This window comes from Oncorhynchus tshawytscha, linkage group LG04 (assembly GCF_018296145.1).
Source record: "Oncorhynchus tshawytscha isolate Ot180627B linkage group LG04, Otsh_v2.0, whole genome shotgun sequence".
NCBI lineage: Eukaryota > Metazoa > Chordata > Actinopteri > Salmoniformes > Salmonidae > Oncorhynchus > Oncorhynchus tshawytscha.
This window is the reverse complement of record NC_056432.1, coordinates 48,190,688-48,209,743: the sequence shown is the minus strand read 5'-3', so window position 1 is coordinate 48,209,743 and position 19,056 is coordinate 48,190,688. Positions and strand designations below refer to the sequence as shown.

Here is a 19,056-nt window from a genome sequence, read left to right as displayed (position 1 = left end):
AATAAAGAGATAAAACGAGACCTCAAATGTGCCAAGAAGGGGGGAATAACTGGACTAAACCAAAGGCTTGTTAAAGGAATACTACACAAATATATTTTAGTCCACTGTTAATACAATCCTAGAAAATTGTGCATTTCAGCAGTCAAGTTTTCAGGATACAGCATTTTCAGTACAGAGCAAAAACTGTGATGATCACTCTACCGGAGTGTGCAGCTGACGGGGAAGCCCAGGTTTAGGTTGCGGACGCTGCGCAGGTCCATGGAGAAACAGTAGTGATGTGCCGAGGAGGGGATGGCTATCTTTGGTGCAGAGACGCTGACCGAGGACAGGCCTCCTTCAGGCTCGTCCTCCACCTGGCACGGTGCAAGGACCGAACCTGGAGGCCCGAGTCAGACAGAAACAACCACAGACATGTTAGTGCTTTTCATCCTGGCTTTCTTGTTCAGAGGCTTTTCAAATGGACTAATTATTGGGCTTAACTGAGGGCTAGGAAAAATGCTGTGATAAAAGCCTTTAGAGGAAGTGTGGTGGGTGTGCCTACTGTGTTGTTCCCCAAAAGTGGAACTAAAGCGGTCAGGTTTTACTGCCAAACCCTTGAGATGGGGCGCATTTGTGTTGCGTCTCCCAGAGATTTAACTTCAGAACCAATAAAAATGGGTAAAATGGTCTAAAATGTCCAAATGAATGTGAATGAGCCCACTCAAACAAACACCTACCAGTTGGGAGAGGTTGAGCCAGCAAGGCAGCTTCTACCTGCAGGCTGTTAGCCTCGCTTTCTGTGAGGGGGTTGGGAGGGGACTCAGCTAGGGACGTGGGAGACTTAATGGGGGACTTTATGCCAGGTGAGGGAGTTCGGGGCCACTTTTCAGCAGGGGGAGATGAAGGGAGGACGTGCTCCACAGTCCCGGTCTTCAGTGGAATCAGAGGACCATCTCCCTCTGCATTAGCTCCCACCTACCAACACACAGAGAGAGACAGAGAGAAACCACCTCTGTCAAAGTTTCTCCTGTTATTTGCAATGATGCAAAATCGAGACAACCAACACCAGAGACAGTAACCAAATAATTGAGCCCTACAGCAGTAGGGTATTAAACATTCTATTCCATCAGATCAGTAGGTTAGTAACCGTGATTAGCTCAATGTGTCAGGTAGGCCTTTCTTTACCGGAGTAGTGAGAGCCTCTCTCCTGAGTGTGACGGACACCCCCACAGTGGGCTGCAGATCCATGGGGATAGGAGGCAAGCTTTGCTTGGCTCGGTTAGGAGGCTGGAGAATGAAGGCCCCCTCCACTGTGGCCACCTGCTTCTCCAGGTCCACACTGCTCTTAGCCAGGCCAGCTAGGGAGACCTCTGTGCTGCCAAGGGAGTGGTTCCCACAGCAGAGGTGGACCTGTGACAAAACATACACAGAGACGATTATGAAACACTAGTGTAACGGATTCCATTGACGCCAAGGAGGAAACTTTTTTGCAATATTTCTGTCACCATTTTATTGGAATCATGTTATATCTGATTAAAAATCAAATGATGACGACACCAGACTTTGTTGACTCTCCAGCAAAGCAACTACTTGCGTCACGTTAGCACGTGAGAGCATGACAGACAGCACAGCACCTGAAGACTGGGCTGCAGGCTGAGAAAGGTCAGTAGAACCGGATCACTGCTGCGGATTCGGACCGAGGCCCTCTCTGGCTCAAAGCTGGGGCTAATCAGGTTTTGGAAAGGTTCACTGGTGATGTCGTTACCCAGCAGGGTATAATAGAAGAAAAACTCAGACCCTTCACCGACCAGCTTCATCGTACTGGGAATCAACTGAAACACACAAGCAAACAAATCACTGTCAATGCACACCTGCAATACCGGCATGAACTACAGAATACATATTTAAATCTAGCTGCGAGCAGCAATGAACGGTGTTCACAGGACGACAAAGAACAAGATCAGTTGGATAACAAAGCAAGCACAATCATTTAGGAACTATCTTCCTTTATATACAATCAGTGAAAGCATTACCATGTTTATCCCTTAATACCAAGTGATAACAGATGACACAAGTCAAGTTTAGACTAGTGCTGTAGGTTGGTTATGTTTGAATGCAGCAGGCAATCCTTCGTAAAGACATTACTTATCGTTTTGAGTTTATATACAAATTCTGGGGTCAAGTTTGACTAATGTTTAGGTTAATATTTTCAGCATTTAGTGTACATTGCGGTCATCTTTGAATCCTCAATGTTTTCCACAAGTATATAGAGTAGCAGAAGGTGGTAGCCTATTTTTATTTAACTAGGCGAGTCAGTTATTTTACAATGACGGCCTACCAAAGCCAGACCCTCCCCTAACCCGGATGACGCTGGGCCAATTGTGCGCCGCCCTATGGGACTACCGATCACAGCCGGTTGTGATACAGCCCGGGATCAAAGCAGGGTATGTAGTTATGTTTCTAGCACTGATGCAGTGCCTTAGGACCGCTGCACCACTCGAGAGCCTAGTCTAGTCTTCATGGCCCTCTTCATACTTTATCGAGGCATTGACAATGTATGTAAATATCGCCCCAAGGCTGCCAGCTCAAGAGGGTAAAACAGAAAAAAAGCACATAGCCAACATTATCTTGAAAAATAAGGTTTCCATTTAACCATTTGTTTCAGGTTTTCGCTCTCAAAATCCCACTTTCAATTTTTTTACATATTTTTTTATAGAAAACCAAAAATGATGATCCAAGTTCACAATACTTAAACCACATCAGTAGACCGCTTTTGAGGTCTGGAAGAAATCTGAGAAATGCTGATATTTTGGTGTAGTTACCCTTTAATTCACACCTAGCAAGAGGCTGCTGTTTAGCAGTGCTTATAGCACACATTACAGTAGAATTTGCTAAACAAATACCCACCGGATTGATAAAAATAATCATAAAATTGTGCCAGGGAAGCATAGGCAACTTTGAAGTTAACGTTTAATTGAAAAAGGTCTTTGGGAAAGCAAGAAGACTTTTCATGAACATTTCACACAAACACACTATTCTGGTGACACGATCATCATTGCTTGGCTGCTGTTACACCAAAGAAATTATCTTGCTCTTTGTCAATAATAATATCATCATCATCATTATTATTATTGTGTAGGCTACACATGTGCTATAGCCAACAGCATGCAGATACCACTGGTGGCTAGAGCGCACATGCCAATACCAGAGCGGGCACACTCGGTCTATAAAGCAACATTTTTTTGTGAGAAACCATCAGTAGTTGAAAATGTGACGGAAACCTATTTAACTTGTATTTCTTATTTGATACATGGGAATTTAACCACAAAATGTATTTTTATGTGCACTACACCATCACGCACAGCAACAAGTAAATTTGATGGAAACATCTCTGGTGGGAAAAAGTGCATACTGTTTTTATGCGGATTATAGAATATCTACATGAAAATCTGTTGCCAACTGGATGGAAACCTAGCTATTGAAAAGTAACTACTACATACATGTTTACACAATGCTTGTGAAGAAGCACTTTACCTGTTCAAGCTTGGTAGCAAAGGCCACAGTAACAGACAAAACAAACAAGTCAGTGCAATAATCTTGATGTCCAATCTGGTGATATCCTTCATCCTCTTTCAGAACAGCCTCTAGTTTCTCTGGCAAAAGGTTACTCAACACAGGAGAACCTACAAAAACAGGTGACAGTTGTTAAAACACCAAATACAGCCTAATCTCCCAAACGTGTTCAAGTAATATATTATAACTTATCTACAGTGTCTTGCAAATGTATTCATCCCCCTAGGCATTTTTCCTATTTTGTTGCATCACAATCTAAATATATTTTTATAGCTTTAAATAGATTTTTACTTAATGTAATGGACATACCTCACCAATTTGGACTATTTTGTGTGAAATGGAAAAACGTGTTCCAAAAAATAAAAAACTCAAGTGGTGCGTGCATATGTATTCACCCTCTTTGCTATGAAGCTCCTGAATAAGATCTGGTGCAACCAAATACCTTCAGAAGTCACAATAAATTAAATAACAAGTCCACCTGTGTGCAATCTAAGTGTCACATGATCTCAGTAGGTATATATACACACACACACACACACACACACACACACCTGTTCTGAAAGGCCACATTCTGCAACACCAGTAAGCGGCAACATGAAGACCAAGGAGCTTTCCAAACAGGTCAGGGACAAGGTGGAGATACAGGGAAATTCTTGATGGAAACCTGTTTCAGTCTTCCACAGATATGAGACTAGGACAGAGGTTCACCTTCCAGTAGGACATTGACCCTAAGCATACTGCTAAAGCAACACTTGAGTGGTTTAAGGAGAAACATTTAAATGTCTTGGAATGGCCTAGTCAAAGCCCAGACTTCAATCCAATTGAGAATCTGTGGTAGGACTTAAAGATTGCTGTACACCAGCAGAACCCATCCTACTTCAAGGAACTGGAACAGATTTGCCTTGAAGAATGAGCAAAAATCCCAGTGGCTAAATGTGCCAAGCTTATAGAGACATACCCTCATAAAAGGGACATAAGAGATTTGCAGCTGTAATTTCTGCAAAAGGTGGTTCTACCAAGTATTGACTTTTTGGGGGGGGGGTGTATAGTTATGCAAGTTCTGGTTTTTTTGTCTTATTTCTTGTTTGTTTTTCACAACAAATATTTTACATCTTCAAAGTGGTAGGCATGTTGTGTAAATCAAATGATAAAATAAATTTTAATGCCAGGTTGTAAAGCAACAAAATAGGAAAAATGCCAAGGTTGGGTGAATACTTTTGCAAGTCACCATCTCAAATTTGTGCATCCCAAATGGCACCCAATTCCCTATATAGTGCTCTTCATTTGATGAGAGTCCTTTGACCAGAGTGCACCATGTAGGGAAAAGGGTGTCATTTGGGACATATCCTAGACACTCCTCACCTTGTCTTGGTGGTGCTTTTTTGGCCTTGAATCGTTCTAGTGACAACTCTGTTTGTTTGGTGTCATTCTCCAGTGCAATGGTGAGCAGAATGGCTGGCTTCAACTTAGTGTACTTGCTGCTTAGTAAGGGATACCATTTAGGAGCCTGGGGACACAATGAAAACAAGTCTCATCAGAATCACTTCTTCAGATACATTTGTATGTACAGGAATTTGACTGGGTGAAATTGTGCTGGCACAAAAAAACAAAAACAAACAAAGAGACACACAGTACCAGTGAAAAGTTCAGATACATTGTAGAATAGTGAATACATCAAAACTATGAAATAACGCTTTCGGTTACTACGCGATTCCATATGTTAAATCAAAATATATTTTAGATTATTCAAAGTAGCCATCATTTGCCTTGATGACAGCTTTGCACTCTTGGCATTCTCTCAACCAGCTTCACCTGGAATACTTTTCCAACAGTCTTGAAGGAGTTCCCACATATGCTGAGCAATTTTTGGCTGCTTTTCCTTCACTCCGCGGTACAACTCATCCCAAACCATCTCAAATTGGTGATGGTGGAGGCCAGGTCATCTGATGCAGCATTCCATCACTCTCCTTCTTGGTCAAAAAGCCCTTACACAGCCTGGAGGTGTTTTGGGTCATTGTCATGTTGAAAAACAAATAGTCTCACTAAGCCCAAACCAGATGGGATGGAGTATCGCTGCAGAATACTGTGGCAGCCATGCTGGTTAAGTGTGCCTTGAACTCTAAATAAATCAGTGTCACCAGCAAAGGACAACCACATGTCCATGCTTCAAGGTGGGAACCACACAAACGGAAATAATCTGTTCACCTACTTTGCGTCTCACAAAGACACAGCGGTTGGAACCAAAAATCTCAAATTTGGACTCCAGGCCAAAGGACAGATTTCAACCAGTCTAATGTCCATTGCTTGTGTTTCTTGGTCCAAGCAAGTCTCTTCTTATTGGTGTCCTTTAGTAGTGGTTTCTCTGCAGCAATTCAACCATGAAGGCCTGACTCACGCAGTCCCCTCTGAACAGTTGATGTTGACATGTGTCTGTTACTTGAACTCTGTCAAGCATTTACTTGGGCTGCAATTTGAGGTGCAGTTATTTCTAATGAACTGTGGGTCTTCCTTTCCTGTGGCAGTCCTCATTAGAGCCAGTTTCATAATAGCGCTTGATGGTTTTTGTGAATTCACTTGAAGAAACATTCAAAAATTCTTGACATTTTCTGGATTGACTGAGCTTCATGTCTTAAAGTAATGATGGACTGTTATTTCTCTTTGCTTATTTTAGCAGTTCTTGCCATAATATGGACTTAGCCCTATTTGGGAAATGACAATCTTCTGTATACCACTCCTACCTTGTCACAACTGATAGACTCCAACGCATTGAGGAAAGAAATTCCACAAATTAACTTTTAACAAGGCACACCTGTTAATTGAAATGCATTCCAGGTGACTACCTCATGAAGCTGGTTGAGAAAATGCCAAGAGTGTGCAAAGCTGTCCTCAAAGCAAAGAATATAAAACATTGATGTTTAACACTTTTTGGGTTACTACACAATTCCATGTGTTATTTCATATTTTTGATGTCTTCACTATTATTCTACAATGTAGAAAATAGTACCAACAAACAAAAAAATTGACTGATACTGTACATCTCACACACAGTGCAGTCAGGAAAGTATTCAGACCCCTCAACTTTTTCCACATTTTATAATAAGGCTGTAATGTATTAAATAAAACATTTCTCAGCAATCTAAACACAATACCCCACTATGACAAAGCAAAAACAGGTTAAAACAATTTTGAAAACGTAATTTAAAAAAAATCTTTACACAAGTATTCAGACTATGCTATGAGACACGAAATTGAGCACAGGTGCATCCTGTTTCCATTGATCATCCTTGAGAAGTTTCTACAACTTGATTGAAGTCCACCTGTGGTGTAATCAATTAATTGGACTTGATTTGGAAAGGCACACACACAGCTCTATATAAAAAGGGTCCCACAGTTGGCAGTGCAGGTCAGAGAAAAAAAAACAGGCCATGAGGTCGAAGGAATTGTCCATAGAGCTCAGAGAAAGGATTGTGTCGAGGCACAGATCTGGGGAAGGGTACCAAAAATGTTTTGGCAGAATTAAAGGTCCAAGAACAAAGTGACCATCATCCTTAAATGGAAAGAGTTTGCTCTGAGCAATCCAGGGAGAAGGACCTTGGTCAGGGAGGTAACCAAGAACCCAATGGTCACTCTGACAGAGCTCCAGAGTTCCTCTGTGGAGATGGGAGAACCTTCCAGAAGGACAACCATATCTGCACCACTCCATTAAAATCAGGCCTCCATGGTAGAGTGGCCAAACAGAAGCCACTCCTCAGTGGCTGGTCTCCCAGTCCCTTGTTGTAGTTATAGGACTATTTCTCTCTATACCAATTGTATTTCATATACCTTTGACTATTGGATGTTCTAATAGTACTTTAGTATTGCCAGCCTAATCTCGAGAGTTGATAGGCTTGAAGTCATAAACAGTGCAATTCTTGAAGCACAGCAAAGAGCTGCTGGCAAATGCAGGAAATTGCTGTTTGAATGAATGCTTTCCGAGCCTGCTGCTGCCTACCACCGCTCAGTCAGACTGCTCGATCAAATCATAGACTTAATTATAATATAACATACAGAAATACGAGCCTTGGGTCATTAATATGGTCAAAACCAGAAACTATCATTTCAAAATCAAAACGTTTATTCTTTCAAGGAAATACGGAACCGTTCCGTATTTCATCTAACGGGTGGCATCCCTAAGTCTAAATATTGCTGTTACATTGCACAACCTTCAATGTCATAATTATGTACAATTCTGGCAAATTAATTACGGTCTTTGTTAGGAAGAATTGGTCTTCACACAGTTCACAACGAGCCAGGCGGCCCAAACGGCTGCATTTACCCTGACTCTGCTTGCACAGAATGCAAGAGAAGTGACAATTTCCCGAGTTAAAATAAATGTTAACAGGCAATATTAACTAAATATGCAGGTTAAAATATATACTTGTGTATTGATTTTAAGAAAGGCATTGATGTTTATGGTTAGGTACACAATGGTGCAACAACAGTGCTTTTTCCGTGGATGCGGAAATGATAAATTGATAAATGATAAATTAACATGCACCACATAGATTATATGACAATCTAGATAAACTAGTAATATCAACCATGTGTAGTAAACTTGTGATTATGTTCATTGTTTTTTATAAGATAAGTTTAATGCTAGCTAGCACCTTAGCTCCTTGCTGCACTCGCATAACAGGTAGTCAGCCTGCCACGCAGTCTCCTCGTGGAGTGCAATGTAACCGGCCACAATCGGTGTCCAAAACTGCTGATTACCGATTGTTATGAAAACTTGAAATCTGCCCCAATTAATCTGCCATTCCGATGAATCGGTCGACCTCTACTATAGAGGGTACGGAGCACAGCCCAGTATATCACTAAGGCCGAGCTCCCTGTCATCCAGGACCTCTAAACCAGGTGGTGTCAGATGAAGGCCCCCCCCAAAAAAAGTGTCCAAGAATCCAGTCACCCAAGCTACCGCACAACAAGCTGTGCCAGTGCACAAAGTCTGGAACCAACAGGACCTTGAAAAGCTTATAGCCTCAAGCCATAAGACTACTAAACAAGACTGCTAAATAGCTAATCAAATGGCTACCTGGACTTACCGTCTTTTGCACTGACTAGGAACACACATTGGACTCTACCCACAGACTCACATCCCAACACATATGCATACTGACGCCATACACACACCACATACACTGCTCCTGTCTATTATTGATCCTGTTGCCTACTCACTTACCCCATACCTATAGCTACCTCAATTACCTTTTACCCCTACACATCGACTCGGTACTGGTACTCCCTGTGTACAGCCATGTTACATTTACTCGTTATTGTCTGGGGACTTAGTCACTATTTCTATTTATTCAACTCTGCATAGTTGGAAAAGGACCCATAAGTAGGCATTTCACTGTTAGTCTACAGCTGTTGTTGACTAAGCATGTGACAGATCAAATTTGAACTTATCTTCAATGTATGAATCGTAATTAGCAAAAAGCCGGTACATTGATAGCTAACATCTTGAATTGCAGAATAGCAATATTCAGAGAACACCGGAGGAGCTCACCTGTTTGATTTCTTGCACAGATCTTAAATCAAGAATAATATATCCAACACACTCTTTCACAGATGTGGTTGTATCAACAGCATAACACTGTAGTTTGATGGGTGTGCGCTGGAGTCTGGGGGTACAAAACATTGACATTACAATCTTCAGTTGCATGCATGTGTACTAGTAGTAGCCTTGTGCATCAGCAATCAAAGTGCATAACTGCAGGGAAATGAACCATCATGAAAGTAAAAATAAGTAACTGGGTATCAATAGTATCTAGATAGAAGGTATGTAGTTATGAATGACCTGTGCTGGTGCAAGGTCCTGCGATCAAGTTCCCAGGCCAACTCTGTGCAAAACTGAGGCTGCTCCTTGTGATCAACAGGGTCTGTAGCCAACTGCTCTCCATCAAACTTTGCATGTACTATAAGGTTGTGGCGCTGGCTCTTTGGGAATTGACGACCTGGGTCGAGCAAAAAAATATTTCAAACAGACTTGTAGCTTCTATGTGACACACAAGAATGTGCTTAGCTAAATGTACACCATGGCTAGCCATCTAACCAACCACTTCAATAAGAAGCTTATCAACTAGCAAAATGTAGCTAGCTAGATTCAACAGTTAACTAGCTGGCGTTAACTAAACATTACCATAATGTGCTCGCTAACTAAAGTTACAAGATAGCTAACTAGCTAACGTTAGTTAGCTACGTTAACGTTGAAGAAACAACAGTGAGAAAATTAGCTAGCTAGCTACCAGTATCTTTTGGCTGACGTTAGCTACAATACATACGCTTAGTAAATATTGTAGTACTAATGTTTAGATAAATAAATAAAATACATGATGGATTGACTTTGACCAAACGTTACCTTCAAGAATGGACACCACGATGAGAAGTTGGTCGGACTTCGTTGCCATAATGGCATTTGTGTAAGTTAGTTAAAAAATAAAGCTAGTTATCCAGTCTAAGTGTTTCTGGTTGTCTTGCTAGGCTTATGTAGCAATGGCTGTCAGAAATATGTTTCACCAGGGAGTCTGCCCGTTGCATACCCCGCTTTGTTGTGATTATTTGCCGCCACCCCTTTCGTTCAAGATCGGAAGTGTCGAATGAGACCTCGGGTGTATTCATTACGCCGATTCTGTTGCAAATCGTTTCGTCTGTAGCAACCGTTTAACTCCAGACGGAAAACGTTTTGGAACGTTTATATTGGACACATTTAGGTAGGTCCTCCTCTGTTTCGTTACATTTGCAGAATCGCATAAAGCCTCATGTCCAGAAGTTGCACAAACTATGTGTTCCGGCTGTAGTCGTATTGTTAATGAAGCAGTCCGCAACGCTGGGTTGGTGATGCTGCGGTGCGTTCTGTATACCGCAAGAATTCCGTATTTTCAACTCGTGCCTTGTTACACTCAGACGTTCATAAAACAGCCAAACCAGCTAACCACTTTGCTAGATCGTTTAGCTAATTGCCAGCACCTATCTTCCACTTTCCAGCTAATTATTTCACATTCAACTCAACTAACCAGGTAATCCAATCATATTGGCAATGTGTCTCCATGCAACATTTTTAGCATGGAGATCCCGGTAGAAATCGACGCTTTGGTCGAACCCAGACACAGCGAAAATGACATTATCGATTCTGCAGCCTTGCGAGACACATGTGAAGCAAGGACGGATATATTCAATTTGTGGACATCGGGCATAAATTAGTTGAAATTAAAATATGCTGCTACTACGCTTCGCTGATTGGTCAGTTCACAGCGCTGGTAAAGCCTCTTCTGATTGGCTCGCTTCGCCAGCCTGTTGAGCCTGAAAGGGAATCCCGCTGGTGGTGCGAAATAGATTTACCTCAAAAATACATTGAGATATATGCAGTGGCGATTTTAGTATGTAAATCTTGTCGGGGCAAACAAAAAAATGGGATGCATGCCAGCAAAGCCACAACACTAAACAATACATTAATTGCACTATAACGGTGACAGACGGTGCCTACATAAAGCTGTTCCAACAGCAGTCCCAACACCTTACCACTGCTACTGTTAATTCTGCCTCATTTTAATGCATTCAAAAAAATAGCTAATATGGCTGACTTGCTTAAACAAATGTGGTTCCTACTTACAATTGAGATGTACAAACTATGGCATAAGGGGACGACAAGCGGATAAGAGGCCATCCGTAATTTCATTTCAGTCATTAATGAGCGAGAGACGACGGACGAAAGGGGGATACCTAGCCAGTTGTACAACTGAATGCATTCAACTAAAATCTGAATAAGAGAGGTGCGGGAGGCTGATCCACGCCTTCGGCTCCCGGGGAACACTGGGTACTTAGGGGGCTTAAGGGGCAAATCAGCCGGGGCATTCGATCGAGCAACCTTTCGGTTACTGGCCCAACGCTCCAACCACTAGGCTACCTGCCCCCACGTAATCAGTATAACAATTTGTTCAGAACTTTTGAAATGTACCGCGACAGAAGTCAGAACACGGGCCGTTCTTACATACAAACAGACAATGAAAGCTCTTACAATATGCGATGATTACATTTCTCTAAAACAGGTAATAGGCAAATAAGCACACACCAGCGACGAACGATGTGTTTACAGTACAACGTTGGTGAAAATAGACTAAATTATTAGGGTGAGGCACATGGGCTACGAACAGCTTGCTACACAACATACACTTAGTATTACTTTCTCAGCTACAGTATACATATCTCCCTTGCATATTGCATGATTTATGCAGTAGCATACAATACATTTTTGGACTCACCTTGGCCCCTGCTGATTTTGCACGTTTGCCCACTGATAAAGAAATGATCAGCCTATCATTTTAATGATAGGTTTATTTGAACAGTGAGAGACAGAATAACAACAAAATAATCCATAAAAATGCATGTCAAAAATGTTATAAATTGATTTGCATTTTAATGAGGGAAATAAGTATTTGACCCCCTCTTTCTGGCTCCCAGGGGTCTTGTATGCAGGTAGTTCTAAACTTGCGACTGCCTCCTGCCTACTCTCTACACCAGTAACAATAATGTACATTAATAAACGCATAGACATTTTATTTACAGTCCTCACACATTTCTTTTATTTATTTTACCTTTATTTAACTCGGCAAATCAGTTAAGAACAAATTCTTATTTCAATGAACGGCCTAGGAACAGTGGGTTAACTACCTTGATCAGGGGCAGAACAACAGATTTTTACCTTGTCAGCTCAGAGATTTGATCTTACAACAAACACCGTGTCAGTGTTAACATTCTTGACTGCCTTTCTTCTCTGACTACCCTGCTGTGTTTTGTCCATGTATTCTCCATCTGTATGGATGTGGAGGTGTGATTCTGCGGGCTGATGCGCAAGAGGGAATTATGTAGGCTCTCTCTACAGAGTTGCACAACTCTGTCTCCATGTACTGAGAAGAGGTGCTCCACTGGTGAAGCTCAGCAAGCATGGTCTGTGTGTCAGTATCTGTAGCAGTGGTCAGTGTGTGTAGCAGTGGTGGGCATGTTGCTGAAAAATAAGTGCTTGGTGGTTCAGCTTCGATTGATGTAGCTACCTCATGCTCAGTTTGCTCCTCTGTTATCATGTGATAAACATTTTGACAGACACAATTTTGCCCAAAGCTACTGGTGTTACATGAACAATAACCATTTTCCATATTGACAACACCAGTACTACCTTCGTCCAAAAATACAGTTAAGACTGTTTCTATCAAGCAGGTCTGATTTCTTCTCCACTATCACCTGAGCAAGTTTTTGCCATGTTTCATTCACTGACTGACCTCTAGCTGACAACACTATGTTTGCAAAGTTTAAGTACTTGCACACATTTCCTGACTGAGAGGCTCTGCATTCACGTGTGAAGTTCACAAGATCAACAAGGTATGCCTAGTGGTTAGAGCATTGGGCCAATAATCAATAGGTTGCTAGATCAAATCCCAGAGCTGACATGGTAAAAATCTGTCGTTCTGCCCCTGAACAAGGCAGTTAACCCACTGTTCCTAGGCCGTTATTGTAAATAATAATTTGTTCTTAACTGAAAACTTGCCTAGTTAAAAAGCTAAATACAGGTGCTATTGCAGTCAATCACCAGGCCATCACCCACTACATTCCTCATCATCTTGGCAACTTCAGTGACAGAGGGGTCCTTCCTGGCAGGTTTCATGTGTCCGATAATTGTCAGGTGATCTAAGTTAATATGTCAAGAAGATGGTCCTCCCGAGTGACGCAGCGGTCTAAATGACCACGACTCCATTTTGTTGCTTCCAGCCTACAGACAGAGACTAAAACAAGAAGCTCCCACACTCAGGTCTGTTCAACGCTGGTCCAACCATTCTGATTCCCAGCTTCAAGACTGCTTCAATCACGTGGATTGGGATATGTTCCGCATTGCGTCCAACAACAACATTGACGAATACGCTGATTCGGTGAGGGAGTTCATTAGAAAGTGCATCAGCGATGTTATACCCACAGCAACGATTAAAACATTCCCAAACCAGAAACCGTGGATTGATGGCAGCATTCACGAGAAACTGAAAGCACGAACCACTGCTTTTAACCAGGGCAAGGTGACCGGAAACATGACCTAATACAAAAAAGTGTAGCTATTCCCTCCGCAAGGCAATCAAACAAGCTAAGCGTCAGTATAGAGACAAAGTAGAGTCGCAATTCAACGGCTCAGACACAAGAGGTATGTGGCAGGGTCTACAGTCAATCATGGATGACACGAAGAAAACCAGCCCCGTCGCGGACCAGGATGTCTTGCTCCCAAACAGACTAAATAACTTTTTTGCTCGCTTTGAGGACAATACAGTGCCACTGACACAGCACTCTACCAAAACCTGCGGACTCTCCTTCACTGCAGCCGACATGAGTAAAACATTTAAATGTGTTAACCCTCGCAAGGCTGCAGGCCCAGACGGCATCCCCAGCCACGTCCTCAGAGCATGCGCAGACCAGCTGGCTGGTGTGTTTACGGCCATATTCACTCAATCCTTATCCCAGTCTGCTGTTCCCACATGCTTCAAGAGGGCCACCATTGTTCCTGTTCCCAAGAAAGCTAAGGTAACTGAGCTAAACGACTACCGCCCTGTAGCACTCACCTCCGTCATCATGAAGTGCTTTGAGAGACTAGTCAAGGACCATATCACCTCCACCCTACCTGACACCCTAGACCCACTCCAATTTGCTTACTGCCCCAATAGGTCCACAGACGACTCAATCGCAACCACACTGCACACTGCCCTAACCCATCTGGACAAGAGGAATACCTATGTGAGAATGCTGTTCATCGACTACAGCTCAGCATTTAACACCATAGTACCCTCCAAACTCGTCATCAAGCTCAAGACCCTGGGTCTCGACCCCGCCCTGTGCAACTGGGTACTGGACTTCCTGACGGGCCGTCCCCAGGTGGTGAGGGTAGGTAACAACATCTCCACCCCGCTGATCCTCAACACTGGGGCCCCACAAGGGTGTGTTTTGAGCCCTCTCCTGTACTCCCTGTTCACCCACGACTGCGCGGACATGCACGCCTCCAACTCAATCATCAAGTTTGTGGACGACACTACAGTGGTAGGCTTGATTACCAACAACGACGAGACGGCCTACAGGAAGGAGGTGAGGGCCCTCGGAGTGTGGTGTCAGGAAAATAACCTCACACTCAACGTCAACAAAACAAAGGAGATGATTGTGGACTTCAGGAAACAGCAGAGGGAGCACCTCCCTATCCACATCGACGGGACAGTAGTGGAGAGGGTAGTAAGTTTTAAGTTCCTCGGCGTACACATCACGGACAAACTGAATTGGTCCACCCACACAGACATTGTTGTGAAGAAGGCGCAGGGAAGCTCATCTGCATGCTCGTTGTCTTCACCAGGGTATTGACCTGACTGCATTTTGACGTCTTAACCGACTAAAGTGGTCAAATGCTCACCTTCAATGGACACTGCCACGCTGGAGAAGTGTGCTCTTCATGGATAAATTCAGGTTTCAACTGTACCGGACAGACGGCAGTATGGCGTCTTGTGAGCAAGCGGTTTGCTAATGTCAACATTGTGAACAGAGAGCCCTATGGTGGTGGTGGGGTTATGGTATAGGCAGGCATAAGCTACGGACAATGAACACAATTGCATTTTTTCGATGCCAATTTGAATGAACAGAGATACCGTGACGAGATCCTGAGGCCCAAATAAATAAGAGTTATATATAGTAAAGACACCAAGAGACAACAATGTATAAAACTTTAGGCAACCTTGGACCTCTCGGTGGTGGGGGCTCCCATGTGATGAGCTAAATAGAGGGAGCACTGGAGGAGGAAACCACGGCATTTGGATGGAGTCCTGTCATATACAGTGGGGAGAACAAGTATTTGATACACTGCTGATTTTGCAGGTTTTCCTACTTACAAAGCATTTAGAGGTCTGTAATTTTTATCATAGGTACACTTCAACTGTGAGAGACAGAATCTAAAACAAAAATCCAGAAAATCACATTATATGATTTTTAAGTAATTAATTTGCATTTTATTGCGGGCACACCCCGTCCTGGCTGGATGGTTACTTTCGCCCGGCAAATGCGGGGCTGTGCAGATGCACCAGAAACACAGTGCGCAGAGCCGGCGCAGGATATCCTGGGCCGAAGAGACGCACTGGAGGCCAGGAGCACTGAGCCTTCACCATCTGTCCTGGCTGGATGCCCACTCTAGCCCGGCCAATGCGAGGAGCTGGAATATAGAGCACCGGGCTGTGACTGCGCACTGGAGAAATGGTGCGCATCACCGCATAACACAGTGCCCGACTAGTCACACTCCCCATGGTAAGCACGGGGGTTGGCTCAGGTCTAACCCTGACAATCTCCCTGTGTGCCTCCCCCCAATTTCTGGGGGGAGCTGCCTCTCGGGCTTCCGTGATAGCCGTGACACCTTGTAAAATTGCTCCCTCCTTACTTCCTCCGTCTGCTCCCATAGGAGGCGATCTCTCCCAACCTCCAACGTCTCCAACGTCTCCAACGTCCAGGATCCTTTCCCATTCAAAATATCCTCCCACGTCCATTCCTCCTGACCACGCTGCTTGGTCTTTTTGTGGTGGGTAGTTCTGTAACGGCCGTCGTCGGATGAAGAAGGAGACCAACGTGCAGCGTGGTAAGTGTTCATGATAAATGTATTACTCCAAACACTTAAACAATATAACAAAGTGTGAAAACCGAAACAGTCCTATCAGGTGCAGACACTAAACAGAAAGTAACTACCCACAGAACCCAAACAAAAAAGGACAACTTATATATGATCCCCAATCAGAGACAACGATAGACAGCTGCCTCTGATTGGGAACCACACCAACATAGAAATAAAGAAACTAGAATGGCCACCCTAGTCACACCCTGGCCTAACCAAGATAGAGAATAAAAGCCTCTCTATGGCCAGGGTGTGACAGCGTAATGATGGTTTGCCAGGATCGGTGGTTAGTAGACCGGCTGTGTGCTTAGGGTCGTTGTCCTGTTGGAAGGTAAAACCTTCGCCCCAGTCTGACGTCCAGAGCGCTTTGGAGCAGGTTTTCATCAAGGATCTCTCTGTAATTTGCTCTGTTCATCTTTCCCTCGATCCTGACTAGTCTCCATGTTCCTGCATGCTGAAAAACATCCCCACAGCATGATGCTGCCACCACCATGCTTCACTGTAGGGATGGTGCCAGGTTTCCTCCAGATTTGACATTTGGAATTCAGACCAAAGAGTTCAATCTTGGTTTCAACAGACCAGAGAATCTTGTTTCTCATGGTCTGAGAGTCCTTAAGGTGCCTTTTGGCAAACTCCAAGCTGGCTGTCATGTGCTGTAGAGATGGTTGTCAACTTCTTGGTCATCCCCCTGACCAATGCCCTTCTCCCCCGATTGCTCAGTTTGGCAGGGCGGCTAGCTCTAGGAGGAGTCTTGGTGGTTCCAAACTTCTTCTATTCAAGAATGATGGAGGCCACTGTGTTCTTGTGGACCTTCAGGTTGCAGGAATGATTTGGTACCCTTCCCCAGATCTGTGCCTCGACACAATCCTATCTCGGAGCTCCATGGACAATTCCTTCAATCTCATGGCTTGTTTTTTTTCTGACATGCACTGTCAACTTAGGGACCGTATATAGACAGGTGTGTGCCTTTCCAAATCATCTCCAATCAATTTAATTTACCACAAGTGGACTCAAATCAAGTTGAAGAAAAATCTCAAGGATGATCAACGGAAACAGGATGCACCTGAGCTCAATTTTGAGTCTCATAGCAAAGGGTCGGAATAATTATGTAAATTAGGTATTTCTGTTTTTTATTTTGAATAAACCTGTTTTCACTTTGTCATTATGGGGTATTGTGTGGAGATTGATGAGATTATATATATATTTTTTAAAGCTATAAAATGAGATGAAGGTGGTTGTGAGAATGCCAAGAGCGAGAAAAGCTGTCACCAACACAACGTGTGGCTGCTTTGAAGAATCTTAATTATAAAATATATTTAGATTTGTTTAACACTTTTTTGGTTAGTACATAATTCCATATGTGTTATTTCATAGTTTTGATGTCTTCACTTTTATTTTACTGTCACGTTCTGACCTTAGTTCTTTTGTTATGTCTTTGTTTTAGTATGGTCAGGGCGTGAGTTGGGTGTGTTGTCTATGTTCGTTTTTCTATGATTTGGTATTTCTGTGTTTGGCCTGGTATGGTTCCCAATCAGAGGCAGCTGTCAATCATTGTCCCTGATTGAGAACTATACTTAGGCAGCCTGTTTTCACCCTTGAGGTGTGGGTGATTGTTTTCTGTTGAGTGTTTGTATCTGCACCAGACAGAACTGTTTCAGTTTTGTTCGTTCACTTTGTTGTTTTTTGTTCAGTGTTCATACACTTTATTAAAAAGATGGACACTTACTACGCTGCGCATTGGTCCTCACCTTCTTCCACCACCAACGGCCGTTACAGAATCACCCACCACTCAAGGATCAAGCAGCGTGGTAACCAGGAGCAGCAGCGCTATAAGGACTCATGGATATGGGAGGAGATTCTGGACAGAGAAGGACCCTGGGCACAAATTGGGGAATATCGCCACCCCAAGGCAGGCAGCGAAAGCTGAGCGGCGTTGGTATGAGGAAGCAGCACGACAGCGCGGCTGGGACGAGAGGCAGCCCCAAAAATTTATTGGGTGGGGGGTGTGGCGAAGTCAGGTAGGAGACCTGAGCCAACTCCCCATGCTTATCGTGGAGAGAGGTGGTATTCTGTGAGGCGCACGGTGTCCCCGGTGCACAGGCATATCCCGGTGCGTTACATAGCCGGGCTAGAGTGGGCATCGAGCCAGCTGCCATGAAGCCGGCTCAGCGCATCTGGTCTCCAGTGCGTCTCCTTGGGCCGGGGTACATGGCACCAGCCCTACGCATGGTGTCCCCGGTTCGCCAGCACAGCCCAGTGCAATCTGTTCCACCTCGCCGCACTGGCCTGGCGACGGGGAGTATCCAGCCAGGTAGGGTTGTGCAGGCTCGGTGCTCGAGACCTCCAGTGCACCTCCACGGTCCGGTCTATCCGGTGCCTCCTCCACGCACCAGGCCTCCGGTGGCAGCCCCACGCACCAGGCTGTCTCTCCGTCTCCTTCCTCCGGGTGCTCCCGCCTGTCCAGCGCTGCCGGAGTCTCCCGTCTGTCCTGAACTACCAGAGTCTTCCGTCTGTCCTGAGCTGCCAGAGTCTCCCGTCTGTCCTGAGCTGCCAGAGTCTCCCGTCTGTCCTGAGCTGCCAGAGTCTCCCGTCTGTCCTGAGCTGCCAGAGTCTCCCGTCTGTCCTGAGCTGTCAGAGTCGCCCGTCTGTCCTGAGCTGCCAGAGTCCGTTACTCCGTCCGTTACTCCGGTGCTGCCGGAATCGCCCTTTACTCTGGAGCTGCCGGAATCGCCCTTCACTCCGGAGCTGACGGAGTCTCCCGCCTGTCCGGTGCTGCCGGAATCTCACGTTCATTTGGGACC

General features: G+C 44.2%; 1 protein-coding gene across 1 annotated transcript in view; it reads right to left on the bottom strand.

Moving 5' to 3' along the window:
• LOC112248944 (centrosomal protein of 120 kDa) overlaps positions 1-10,723 on the bottom strand; it is a 53,933-nt gene extending 43,210 nt beyond the window's left edge. Inside the window, exons 1-9 of the mRNA XM_042320836.1 lie at positions 9,950-10,723; positions 9,389-9,545; positions 9,098-9,212; positions 4,915-5,059; positions 3,514-3,662; positions 1,614-1,811; positions 1,165-1,389; positions 717-954; positions 202-376 (exon numbers count right to left, since the gene is read on the bottom strand). Of these exons, the coding sequence (XP_042176770.1) occupies positions 202-376; positions 717-954; positions 1,165-1,389; positions 1,614-1,811; positions 3,514-3,662; positions 4,915-5,059; positions 9,098-9,212; positions 9,389-9,545; positions 9,950-9,998 (1,451 nt within the window). The 5' untranslated portion in view covers positions 9,999-10,723. The remainder of the gene's footprint in view (positions 1-201; positions 377-716; positions 955-1,164; positions 1,390-1,613; positions 1,812-3,513; positions 3,663-4,914; positions 5,060-9,097; positions 9,213-9,388; positions 9,546-9,949) is intronic.
• Positions 10,724-19,056: the final 8,333 nt, after the last annotated feature.